The sequence below is a fragment of the Eptatretus burgeri genome, chromosome 10 (assembly GCF_056783735.1).
Source record: "Eptatretus burgeri isolate ZD-2024b chromosome 10, Ebu_testis_v1, whole genome shotgun sequence".
NCBI lineage: Eukaryota > Metazoa > Chordata > Myxini > Myxiniformes > Myxinidae > Eptatretus > Eptatretus burgeri.
Genome location: NC_140970.1, coordinates 33,692,260 through 33,706,377, shown reverse-complemented (window position 1 = coordinate 33,706,377; position 14,118 = coordinate 33,692,260). Strand labels below are relative to the sequence as shown.

The 14,118-nt window shown below is 42.5% G+C and overlaps 1 protein-coding gene across 4 annotated transcripts in view; it reads left to right on the top strand.

The window, feature by feature from the left end:
• TRANK1 (tetratricopeptide repeat and ankyrin repeat containing 1) overlaps window positions 1–14,118 on the top strand; it is a 149,321-nt gene that overhangs the window by 39,890 nt on the left and 95,313 nt on the right. For all 4 annotated transcript variants that reach the window (XM_085897817.1, XM_085897815.1, XM_085897816.1 and 1 more), the window contains exons 7-8: window positions 2,132–2,233; window positions 10,356–10,479. In XM_085897817.1, the coding sequence (XP_085753943.1) occupies window positions 2,132–2,233; window positions 10,356–10,479 (226 nt within the window). The remainder of the gene's footprint in view (window positions 1–2,131; window positions 2,234–10,355; window positions 10,480–14,118) is intronic.

The following is a 14,118-nucleotide window of genomic DNA, read 5'->3' as shown; positions in this document are numbered from 1 at the left end:
GGGATGAATTTGCACCAACGTTGGAAAAAATAGAACGATTAGTAATGGGAGACGAACAAGCATTGCAAAATGTGACTTTTAAAATGTGTAGGTCAGAGATACGTTGGAGGATGAATGGAGTATAGAAGAATTGAGAGCATAGAGGAAGCATTGTGAAAGAGGTGGATTTTTTCGACACTGGATGAAGGAAAGGTCGAGTTCAACTCAGGTTTTTGAAGAAGAAGAGCATGGTAGAGAGAGGATGTCAAAACATCTTGAGAGCTTCTTGTTTTTTTTTTTGAAGGTTAGGGAATGGGGGGGGGTGGGCAGAGTGAAGGAAGAGCTTGATCGTGAAGGTATTCACCACTCACTTTCATGAGTTTTTTTTTTTCTTCAAAGTGGGTTTGGAAATGTGGAAAGGCAAGGAGAAGGAAGAGGAAGAATTCGTAAAGGAAGTCACGTGGTCATGGGAGGGAAAGATGAGAGGGGAAAAGATTATTGTTGTTTTTAAAATATTTTAAGACATGAAACAGAAGGTAAAGTTGGGAGGGAATTGAAGGATTGGTTGAAGGGTAGTAGAGAAAATAAAAACTGAAGGAGATAAGGAGAAAATACAACAAACAAGATTGTGTGCAAAGACGGGAAGAAGGATATTCCTTCAGTAAACCTGATATGAAAAGACCAACGAATACTCACCAATCAGCACAAGTTTTAACACAAGACCAAACTAGAAACACAGAGATAACAAAATAACCGTGAAAATGTGACAAGAACGACCAGAAAACTTATCTTTGAGAAAGTTGGCAGAGGCCCTGAAAAGAACCACCACCATCGCTCAAGAACTGGAACCAAAAGTTCCAACTTATTAACTTGTATACATTCTCTTAACATGAATACTTCCTACTCACAACATTTCCATATTTATGTTTTTTATGTGGGGATAAGGAAACATCTGTCCAAGTGCTCCTCAAGTTACAAAAATCGATTATGGACAATGATCAGCAAACTTATAAGCAAAAATAATAATAATCATAATTGAGGCTTGGCGGGTGGTTATTGCGTGTGCGTGTGCGTGTGCGTGTGCGCGCGTGTCATTGCTTATCTCCATTTGTGGGTTTGAGGAGATTGAACAAAGTCCTCCCAGGACTCCAAGTATCCACCTTCGATTTGTTAAGGGATTACAGTTCATGGACCAAGCTGTTCAACATTGTTGTTTTCGGAGTTTTGGTTTGAGGGCTCTTTTCAGGATCGCCACTGAACCCCGGACTTCCTTCAATTGTAGTTTGTTTGTGTTAATATTCCCGGGGGTGGTATTCAAAATCTCAGCGAGGTTCTTTATCATTCCTGTTGCTCCAATTATCACTGGTACAATTTTGATGCTCTTCAGCTTCCAAGATCTCTTGATCTCATTTTTGTGGTCCTGGTAGTTGGTCCTTTTCTTGATTTCTGCATTATTTAAGCCATAATTGCTGGGTACTGATATCTCAATCAGAAATGCTGTCTTTTTTTTTTTTTTGGTTCCTGAGAACGATGTCCAGTCACAAGGCTTTGTTTTCTATGTTCACGTTTGATGGGATTATCAGGTCATACAGTACGTGAGCATAATGTCCTTATTTTCAGTGATTGCCCTTGGTTCGTGTTTCCATGAGTTTTCTGGAACTGGGATGTTGAATTTATTGCAGATATGCCAATTATATACTTTGCATACTTTGTTGTGCCGTTGTGTGTAAAGTTGTTCTGATAGTTTTCGCATCATGAAAGCAGGTGACTAGTACTTTCTGTTTGTCTTGCAGAAGCTAAACGTGTGTGTGTGTGTGTGTGTGTGTGTGTGTGTGTGTGTGTGTGTGTGTGTGTGTGTGTGTGTGTGTGTGTGTGTGTGTGTGTGTGTGTGTGTGTGTGTGTGTCTCACACACAGACGCGCAATCACCATACAGGTAATGTGCTCATGACTAATAAAATGTCAGTACAGTGTCTCTAACCCCACCACCCCTGTATGCACGAGTCTGAATGATTGTGGCGGTTATTACTTCCTCCTGTTCATTTATTTGTTTTTATTTTTCTTGTTTTAGGAGTGGTGCTTTGTATTATAACAATGTATATTGCAATAAATATATTTTAACAGTATCAAACTCTCACCATCCCTCACCCCCAGGCATTGTACATCCTTGTGTGCACACCTGATTCATTCAGCAACTGTCATTGCCTTCCATTGGGACTCAACCTGCCCCAAGTTTCTTTGGAAAAACTGTTTAAGGTAAGTCTCATTTGTGTACCATATTTTCCATTGTATAATCCACACTTTTTTATCAACAAAAAAGGTAAAAGTTGGGGTTGCGGTTAATACTCGGGGAAAAGAAAAATATCGGTCTTAAAAACGATCAATGCTGAATTTCAATTATATTCCAAATGATCACTTTTTCAGCAGTCAGAACTGCTGTTAAGCTAAATTTTGCTGTTTAAATTTAGAAAATTGGTTCAGGTTAAGAGTTTGTACAGCGTTTTGTTAACCGTGTGCGGAAATTAAATAAATAATAAATCCGGAGACACCCGGACTTTCGGTGTGTGGTGTATATCGAGCCTTGCAGCTCTAAAAATGCTATTAAACACAAAAGAACAACAATACCTGGTCTTGCATCAAAATAAGAATTATTCACAATAGCTAGTCTTTAGCGAGGACACTTGCAGATCGAGTGTATATTCAGGGGTTCACACTTTAGAAAAAAATTAGGTTCTCCAATGAGTACCAGCAGAAATGGTTTGGTACTCACGAAAAAATTTTTTGTCAGCTTTGAGCACGCTCGTCTAGTTTCCCAATCGCCACTCCGATTTTAATGTGCCGCTCAGCTTTGTATGCATTTTACTCCTCTCTAAGTGATCTCTCAGAACGTTCACTCCAGATGACACTCACAAACCGCTCTCTTTTTTGTGTTGTTCTGGACGCTCCTGAGTCTCTTTCTCGTTGCTAGTGCATTCTCCTTAGATATTTTTTTTAACCTTAAAAGTTATAAACTTGCAATATAGCTTATAAATTATATTGTTATAATTTATCAACTTGATTTTGTAAATTAAAATTTTGAAATTACTGTAAATCAATAATCAGAATTATCACAGAATAATCTGACCGACACAAGCTGAGAAAACCCCCTCTTGTTCCTCTTCGCTCGCGTGTTCTCCCCACATGTACCTTTTTAATTCCTTTTTATTTTTTTTTTTGAATCTTATAAGTTATTGTGTAACTTATAATCTTATAATTGTGACAAATTCATAAATCCTATACGATTGGAAATGTTAAGTTTTGTGTTAAAGACATTATTCTGATAATTTGGGGACAAAAGGCAACTCGAGTTTCAGTGGGACAAAGGATTCGTGCAGACATCGGTATGCGTTATTGGCATCGTGACATCGAGATGGATCATCAACAGAACTTTGAAGATGACTGGTGTTGAGGCTGAAGGATTTGGTCAACAGGGGCATTACACGGTGTGAACGAATTGGGTGAAAGTTTTGTTATGGAAACCGGTGCTCTCAACCAATGGTTAAGTTGTGGTCAATCTTTGGATTCAGAGAGAGTGTCGCCTTGCTGCGAGATTGACATTGCGAGTTTGCCATAAAGAGGTGAGGTGAGGAGCGATCGGGAGAAGGCGAGAAAGAGAGAAGGAAAGATCGAAGGAATGAGAAGCAGATGCGACTCGATGGTGATCTTGGAGGTGATCCGGAGATCCAGCTCTCGCAGCGTCTGGAGCTTTGTAACAGTGGAGCGCTTTGGAATGGTGGGAGACAGGCAGCAACGGTCTCGTGAGCTTTTGCAATGAGCACATGGACCACTGACCTCGTGTCCGGCTTCACTCCTGCTGGCTGATTGGTTGTGCTCATGAGCAAACAGCACACCGGCGTGTTTGTTTGGCTGCAGTTGTGCACCAAGGTCATCCCTCCCTCCCACCTCGTGCCTTCTCGTGGTTCGGTTTGATGTGGTGAGATCCATACTGTGATAAATTCCCACAGGGCTTGCACACTATACACTCCATACCCTAGCTTCCGGTTCTAGGTTTGGAGCAACGGCAGCTTCTCTCAGGGGGTCTCTGCCGACTTTCTCAAAGTTAAGTTTACGGTCGTTATATGTCTCGTTTTAACTGTTTATTTTCTCACCGACATATTTACTGTGTGTTCCTAGTTCGGTTTTGTTTCAAAAATCATGCTATTTTATGAGTTTTCGTCAACATTGTCTTAAGGCGCTGTTATCGTCGACACACGTTCCTTGTAAGTTACTCATAAGTCGAAACACGTCGAGGTAATGATTAGCGTACCCGAAACTTATTTATAACCTATGAGTAACGTGTTGTAGGCACGTTACACGATCGTTGATGCACGTCGAGGCACGTTACTTGTAAGTTACTCACAAGTCGAAACACGTTGAGGTAATGCTTAGCTTACCCAAAACTTATTTCTAACCTATGAGTAATGTGCTTTGAACCTATGTGTAACGTACCTCCAACGCATATTTACGTATGTAGACGTATTTGATTGACGTCTTCCGGACGACCACAGAACTTACTGAACGTGTTTCTAATTTACAGCTACCGTATAATGGCGTATTGGCAGCGTTTTAAAAAAAAACAAAAAACAACAACAATAACTTCCAATATTTCGTCACGTGCCATTACGTCACGTCCGATTGCCTCTTCGGTTTGCTCATGTCTTATTCTTAGTTCCTCCTCTGTGAATATTTTCTGTTTGAGGATATTGTCACGTCGACGTCGAAACTTAAAAGCAAATGTTTGAATATATTTTAAAATTCGTGATAGACTAAAAAAAAATAATATAAAAAACAACAACAATTTCAGATATTTCGTCACGTGCCTTCACGGAGCCAAGGAGAAAAAAAGAAAATGTGCCTTGACAGAGAAAATAAGTTCCGGGTATGCTAAACATTACCTCGACGTGTTTCGACTTATGAGTAACTTATAAGGAACTTGTGTCGACATGTGTCAACGATCGCATATTGTGCCTACAACTTATTCCCAGCATAGCGGAACGTGTGAGCCATACGGCGAGTACGTCGTAAAATTTTCAGCATGCTTGAAATTTCACGACTTTCTCGACGTACCACGAAATATGACAGCGTACGTCATCGTTTTTCAGCGTGCTCTTAACGTATACACAACTTACCCATACCGTATTCGTCGTGTGCCAGCGTTTTCGACACATTTTTCATAGGTCGGCATACGCTGGCCAAATCGTCAAGGTGTGACTGCGTGGTTGACACTTCCAATTCTCAGGCGGTTATGATTTAAGTCGGCGTGTGGCAGGTTTTTAACAGGCTACCCCACATGATCGTCGGCGATACGTGCAGCACGCTATGCCTAAGTTAAACTATCGTTGGGTATAGGTTGTGAACGCCGACAACAAGCAAAGCATTCGTTGGTATAAGTTATCGATAAGACAACGAAACGACAACGAAACGTTCTGTGCCCGTTAGTAATATGTTATGCATACTACCAACACGTTATGAATACGACCAAAACTTAAAAAAACCATCAAATTTTCAGCGTACGCCAACGTTTTACATACATTTTTATACGTTGCCATTGCTGGCTAAATCGTCAAGGTGTGACAGCGCCTTGACCGGGTTCCTTGAGGCCTACGTCTTTCCCGTCTTGTTGTCGAGGTGTACGATCGTTTTTATTTGTATTCTCTCCCGATTACCTTCAATTCCGATTTCCCCCACTTTCCCAACACCTCTCATCTCTTCCCTCCCAACTACACCCTCTGTTTGTTGTCTTAAATCAATAATAAAAAAACAACAACCCTTTCTCCTTCCATACCCACGAGTCCCTATTCTCCTCATTCTTCTCCTTTTCCTTCTCCTTTTAATTCTCCTTTTCCTTATTCTCCTTATTCTCCTTTTCCTTCTTTCCCACTCTTACCATTGCCTTCACGATTTCTTCCTACCACTATCCATTCCCTAATCTTACGTAATCTTCAAAAATCCATCAAAAAAAAAAATTTCCTTGTATGCTTTATATCCATACATTTCCTGTAACCACGTGTCTCTCCCCTCTTCCTGGTAATTGTCATCGATCCATCAGCTTCACTCGGCGTTTACCGATCCAAATTCACCAAACACCTCCACAATTTTACTTCAACCTTTCCTTTCCGAATGTTACGCAATCCTTGTTAAATAAAAATAAATACATTCATTCACTTTTGACAATACCCCTCTCGTAACCACGTGCTTCTCCCGTAACCACGTAATCTGTTTCCACCCTCTGCGTTTACCGATCCAAATTCACCATTCACCTCACAATTTTTTCTTCAACCTTTCCTCTCCCTAATTTTATGCAATCTTTATCAATAATAATAATAACGATAATAATTATTATAATAATAAAAACGGACTCTTATAATGAATGCTTCCTCTTTCACACGTGTGGTTCTCATGACTATCATAATTCGCTACTATTTCTATTTCAAGACTGCTCTCAATTCGACCTTTCCTTCATACCTTGTCTAAAAAGTCCAACTGTTACAACGTTTCTTCTCTCCAATCTCTTAATTCGCCTTTATTTCATCCCTCAAGAAACATCTTCAATCGCATTTCCAAACTAAAATTTTTTAAAAATATCCAGTTTGCTATGAATGTTCGCTATCCATCAACCATTGTTTTTTTCCGACTTCAGTGCCAATTCACCCCCTCCCTCTCAAAGCAACCATTACACTCTTCCTCTTCCAAGCTTCCCTCATCTTTCTGAAAAACTCCCCCCTCACCTTTCTCCCTCAACTCTCCCCACCCACCCTTCTCCCTCAATTCACGCCCTCACTCACCTTTCTCAAAGTTGCCCCCCTCACATCCACAAAGCTGCCTCCTTCCCCTGCCCTCTCTCCTCCATCTCATCACTCCACCTCCTCAAGTCCTCAACTGCCTTCTGAGCCCTCTCTTATGAATCCCCACTGTACCTCAACCCAGCACCACAGAGCCTTTTCTCCTCCTCTTCTGGCCCCCTCCCCGAGCTCTTATGCAATCCCCCACACTCTTTCAACAACTCTCCTTACCTCCCCCCCTCCCTTGTCCTACTCTTCCCCTCCCCTGCACCCATAGCCTCCTCCCCTCCCTCTTCATTAACAGTGTGGACCTCAAGTATCCAGGGCCTTCACTCAAACCTTACAGATCTTTCCATACAAGTTGCCGCTGACAAACCAGACATGATGTGCTTAACAGAAACCTTCCTCCCTCAAGATGTCTCTGACTCCCTAGTATCTCTCCCTGGTTACTCCCTGTGTACTGTACCATCCACCAAACAGTGATGACTCCATTTACACCTCACTATCCAAAAACATAGACCAACTTCTATCCTCTCATCCGAACTCTCTCTTCCTCATATATGGTGTGGGAGCAGTTACCTGCTACCTCAAGACAGAGAAGCGCAAGTTCATATACAAGCCATTTATTTCGTAAAACAAAAGACACTTCCGTGCACGGAAGGAAGACCTCAGCCAGCTACATGGTTGCAAGCTGAAGACTTAAGACTACATAGTACGTTGAGTGTTTATTTACAGTTTTTAACAAGATATCAGATGGAACTTTGTTGACTTCAAATAAGCCACATATAAAGGTTTTTGTTTGTTTTTCATCTTCAAGGAGAGGGGTGTGAGGAGGGTAGGAGAGAGTCATTATTTTGCCCTGCTGACTACATGATCACAGGTCAATGGTTCACTAAATAGACAAGATTTAACAAAGGTTGTTTACAACTAAAGTAAAGATCATGTGTGTATTTTCTTACTGGTTTCTTCAGCATGTATACTTAGCTTTGTCAGCATGTATGTTTATTAAATTATTTCTCAAAAGAACTAAACTAAGTTAATATTGCATTTTACATGATTATTATATTTCATTTATAATCCGGTTTCCACAGTGGTGACTTCAATTGTCATCATGCCAGTTGGCTGGGTGTGGGTACCTCTCTCACCTGTCATGGCACTTCAGCAAAAGACTTCTGCGACTCATTGGTACTGACTCAATCGGTCAACTTCACGACCCGGATCTCAACCAACGGTACTCCATCTCTTCTGGATCTGATTTTGACAAATTTCCCTGAAAAATCTGCTGTTCTTCTGACCACGTGCTTGTCAAAGTGGACATCCCTCTGGCTGTTATCACAGAACCACCACAGCTCCGTCGAGTCTGGCATTTCTCTCAGGCCGACGAGCAAGGTCTCCAAGCAGCCATCAAACTTCTCGACTGGTCTCCCAATGCTACTTTCTCCATCAACTCGCCCTAGGAATTCTTTCAAAGAAACTTGCTCTCTCTCATGCACAGATTTATCCCCTCTCGTCTTCACTTGGCCTACGCCTCCTCCCACCCATGGTTCACTGAAGCTTGTGGTGAGGCAGTTTTCCTGAAACAACTTCCCTTTGCTTCATGGAAAGCAAACCCAACTGAGGGTAATCTCAGTTCCTTCCATAAAGCTCAAAATAAGTGCTTGTCTACCTTCAGGAGAGCCAGAAAACAACATCTTTCTTATCTCAAGTCTGAACTCTCAAACCTCTCCCTCTTCCAAATCATAGTGGCATCTAATCAACTCTTTTTCTGGTGTATGTTCCCCCTCCATCCCATCCTTTACCTCAAATGGCGACATTGCTGATACTGCACGTGAAAAGGCTGAATGCCTAACCTCAGTGTTTGCATCTAAATCTTGTGTCCAAAAACCATCGCTTTCTGTACCAACCTCACCCAGTCGCACCCAACTGTCTCTGGACTCTGTGTCCCTTTCTTCTGACAAAGTGGAGAGCTTGCTGCGAACCTCGCCTCTGATTCTGCAACCGGTCCAGACAGTATCAGCCCACGTGTCCTAAAAATCTGCTCCTCTGATCTTGCTCACCCTCACTCTATTCTATTCACTCTCTCATTTGCTCAATGTCATCCACCATCTGTAGTGGGGCAGATAACAGCAATTTTTGAGAGGAATCGTGCAAATGATGATACAAGCATCAAATTTGGCACATTTGTTCTCCAGTGGATTCTAATCAAATCTGCCTGATTGGACATTTGAAAATCCAAATTTTGAAGAAAAGAAAAAAACTTCAAAAAAGTCAAGATCACGAATCAATGTTGGATGCTGGCTGAGATTGGTGAATGTTTCAGAAACATCATCAAAGACGTTCCAAGTCTGCCATGCAGTTTTCTTCCCTTTACCGCGGAAGGCAGACACGATGTCACATCCAGTGAACGCATGGAAGTATGGGATCCCTCAAGCTTTCTCAAACCCTATTGCAGAAACTACCTCATGGACTGGAATCCATTGTGCCTTGGCTCCTTGGCCAAAGGCAATCCACATGTTCTCAAGACCTAGTTCCTGTAAGGATGGCAGTAAAGATATTGCTATGACTAGTACGTCCGTGTCATTAGCCTTAATGATAATGGACTTGCTACCATCGTCGTTGCATCCCTGGCATGTACAAATATTCGAGTGTCAGCTTTTTCATGACAACATGGAGACACAGCATCCAGTGACTTCCTTGTGTTGCTAATGGCATCTTCTCCTTTTGTGACAATGACTGTGCTTGTCGTCTGTGCTTCACACATCTTTTCCGCAAGGAAGTGAAACAGCTCAGTCTTGTTGCTGTCATCTTGAAGAAAGCTTCTCCAGTTACTTGGGGTCTTACTTACTGGTTCCTGTCACTCTTCTTCTGATTCCTTGCCCCCTTTTCGACCTTGCCTAGGAGTTCAGACTTGACTTCTTGTGCACATCAAACACCACGTCCAACCTCTCATACCTGGCACCATAGGATTCCACCTTTGGGATGATGTCTTCTTTGGCATAGTCATCAAATATCTTTGAAGTGCGTGGAGGTAGGGCATTGATAAGTGCTGAGCCATCAATGATGACTGCATCTCCCCTTGGTTCTCTGTCTGGGATGTTAACCTGTGCTTCAAGAATTTCAGGCAGCTGTGACTTCAAATTTTCTTGAATTTTTTTTTGTTTTTTCTTCAAATTTTTAAAAATTTGGATTTTCAAATGGCCAATCGGGCATATTTGATCAGAAAGCCCTGCAGAACAGAAATGCCAAATTTGATGCTTGTATCATAATTTGCACGATTTTTCTACTATCTACTACACTAGATGAGAAAAATAAAGGAAACATGGGAGTAAGTATGTTGATACCTCATCACTTTTTTTCCATACAAAGTTGATGTACAAACATATTTTGATCTCGATCAGAAAATATAATGATCAACATATTCATTTATTTTTAGGGTGAAAAACATGGGTGCGTTAATACACGGCCACGGTTTATACACCAGAAAATATGGAATTTGCTTGATCAAAGGTAGTTTTTATTTTTTGCTCTGCCAAACTTTTTGTTTTCCTTTTCTTCAGGTTGGCAAACCACAAGATCTATGGATACATACCCTTTCCTGTGCTTTGATTTTTTTTGGAGCTAAAGTGAGCACAATTGGGCCATTTCCTGCCCATACAGTACTTCCATTTGCGATCAAGTCTCGTAAGTTTTTGTCTTTTATTCATTGTTGCATCTCTGTTGAAAATTCGGTGGGGTAGGATGTCGTGCAATTCTTGGTAGGCTGTGCATTTTTATGTTTTTTATTTTATTTTATATATATTTTCTTCTTTGAATGATTAATTTCTCCCAACTGTGCTAATAGACCATGTGGAGGTACTCGCCATTACCTTCAGAAAATGATTTTCGTTGTGCAGATCACCAATCTGAATGAAATGTGGCATACTTAAAGAATTTTAGACGCTGAGTCCAAATCCACTTGTTTCCACATCGAGGATGTGACACAATTGGTCATTTTTGACAATTAAAGATACACCGAACATTAAAGCACGATTTTGACACAGAAATGAAGAATCAAGGATAGACTGATATGTAGGTCAATGAAAACTCTTGTGAGGTCTTAAAATGATACAATATGTTTATACAGAGCCCTATTCACTGTTATTAAAGATGTTTATAATTGAAGGTCATAAACCGAAGCAGTTACATATTTTTATCAGCCGAAAACGTCTGGACCGACCAGACAGGCCTTCGAGTTGACCAAAGTAACTTTTTGCTTAAAAGGCAGCCACACTGGCTATTAAAGGTAGTTACATTGACTATTAAAGGCAGTTACAGTACCTATTAGACAGTTACATTGGCTATTACGGATTAAATCAAAGACAAAGAGACTGCGCGACTCAGCCTGATGAAAAGTAGAACTGCCACAAGAGGATTACTGTCTTAGAACTCCAGTATTTCTTGCTCTGAAGCGGTTTGCTGAACTAGGCTCTTTTACAAAACTCAAGTTTTGTAATAAAAGTTTTACAAAACTTTTATTACAAAACTCAAGTCCACTATTACATACTAACCAACCTGAATACTACTGTGTAGTAGATCACCACCGCAAAAGCAGTGTGACACCCACATTCACAGTTCGTCGTCGGAATCATCGTCAGTTCCGCTTTCATCATCCATAAGTTCCATTTCTGCATGGGTCTGTTCATCGTTGGTGCAGTTTTGACACCCACAGCACTCTGTGCAGGACAGTCCTTTTGAGCGGCAAGAACACTGGTTGGTCTCGCATTTCGTCTTCTTGCAATTACATTTCGTCGCCTCTAACAGTTCCTTCGGCGCTGGTGGTTTGTTCAGCCAGTGAACAATCAGTGCTCCGTTGCGTTCCACCCATACGTGAAATGTAGGAGAAGGGGCTTCTATAAACCTCTCGGTCGTGCGGTGGTGGATCGCAGACTGATCGTTCACTCTTTTGCAATGCTGTATGCAGCATCAGAGCGTCGCTTGTAGGTGGCAACTTCTGTTCTCCCAGCGACTGGCTGCAGAATAGCTTGTAGCGAGCCTCATCCACACTCTTCATGGTCTGCTGATTGTACATGGCGCAGATGAATTGTTCCAGGTCGTGAATGATATTCTAATCTAGCGTGAATTCTCGACCAATGCTCCCAAAACAGGTGATGAGATGGGGACTCTTCATCATCAAGTCAAATGGGCTTGTTTTGCCCTTACCGTGGAATGCAGTGGTGGTATCACTCCCCGTGAAATTGTGCATACCTATCAACGCATCACAAACATAACTTTCCAGGGCATTAGTCAGCTTCCTAATGTCAACGACGATAATGTCCTTGGGACTTCCTGTGACCAGATGGAAATTTCGCACCCAAATCGACTTCAAGTGAGCCAATGCCAACACAAACACATCAGTGTCGAAACTCTCTATGCGCACCGACTCTTCATTCTGTCCCGCGTGAGCGGCATGTAGCAGGAGCTTCGTGTCAGCTTCCTCATGGTCACATTCAAGTTCAGGTACTGACGACACAGTCATGACACCATTCGACGCCTTGATTTTCTCACATTTGCAAGCATGACTGATGTACAACAGCATGTCACCCAGTTTTGATGGAGAGATGTTTCTCGTCCACGATTCGACGATGAACTCTATCAACACCTCCTTGTTGGCTCCGCTCAGGAGATAATTGGCCCACTGTTTTGGAAGGGCTTGATCACGTCCGTAGATGGTTCGCACCTGAAGATCGCCCGCCCTGCCCGCTCGTCTGGCGTGCTCCAGGCACTTGATGTTGATACTTGGGTAAGTATCAAACACCACGTCCAGTCTCGAAGATTGGTTATGTCGTGCTTTGGCCACTACGATGTTCAGCACCATCTCTTCCAGTTTGCCGAAAGTGTTAGGCAGTGAACCAGCCTTTATCGCCTGAATAACGGCCATTCCATCCACAATTGTTGCACCTTGGATAGGCCGAGCGTCCACACGGCAATCGGGCCACAGTTTCAGTATATGGTTGCGGAGTTTGGCTTTGTCCGTCTTAGCAATCGAACCATCACCGGATGCCAGCGGGAAAGATATGTTCACCAGTGGGTATGCGAGCAGATCGTGGAGTGGAACATTGCTTTTCTCGCCAATCAACAGCAGTCGTGTGAAAAGACGACGTTCATTTGCAATTTCAACCTTCGACGTCTGCTGGTGGGAGTCGTTGACTTGCCTCGCGCCTTCGAGAATGTTGCCAATTTGGCCTTCAAAATCGGACTGAAGAATGGGACCTCACCCGAGAGAAGCCGATCACGCATGAATTGCACAACATTCTCTCCCTTGACATATGCGTTCATCAAGTCCGCCGAAGTGGCTGGCGGTGCGATGACACCTGAACTAATATTGACGAGTTCAAGGTGAGCGCTGCAGAAAGGGTTAATCATTTGAAGTACTGTGTCCATCACTTGTACCACCACTGCTTCATTCTTCTTTGAGCTCGACACATCCAAATCCTTTCTCGTTCGGGGCTCGTCGTGGATACCCGCCAAGGACTCACATTTTCTTGCGATTTCCGCACGTGCTGGTTGGGACAGGATCCACTTCTTCACAGCTGTGCTTTTCTGAGTGTAGCCAATGATGCCTCCACCGGTCTTGCTGTCCCTATTTAAAGTCTTCTCTATGATCTGATCACACGCAACACTACTAAATCCATAACGAGTATGCCGTTGGGCAGTCCATTTGCCGTCCATGAACGCTTGATAGGTGTCTAGGTGGAAGTGCTCTAGCCCGGCCATTTCCAGCCAGTAAACGGGTAAGTACCTTGCATAGTTTAGGTGATCGTATGCAAAGTGCCAGGGCATTGACGCTCTCGTGATCGCAAAGTGTTTCGACCAGTTCGAAGTACGAGTTGCCCGTATAAGCTCTCGTGCTAGCTCCACCATTTCCAAGTCGGGTCATGTAATGTCCACACTTTGGTGTTTGTTCAGGTCATCCCTCACCATGAGTGCTCCCGAGTATAGAACATGTAAATTGAGGTCTGAGTCACCCTGCTGTGGACCCTGGCTGGCTTCATCCTCTGTAGTTGACTGTTTCTGTTGTAGAGCTACTGTCTACAACAGCAGCCTGAGTAATGGAATCATTATCAATGTCCTTCATGTACACCACTTCGCTCTCAGACATTTTTGGTGAACGATAGAAAATCATGTCTGGGTACCGTTCCTGCAGTCTTTTCTTCAGTCTTGTTGCCTGGTAGTTGGCCTTATCCTGACCTTCGCATACTCTGAGTAGGTCATTGAACATCTCACACAACTTCTTCATATGTATAGATTGCTTTCCATCAATGAGTCTTACCTGGATTAGTT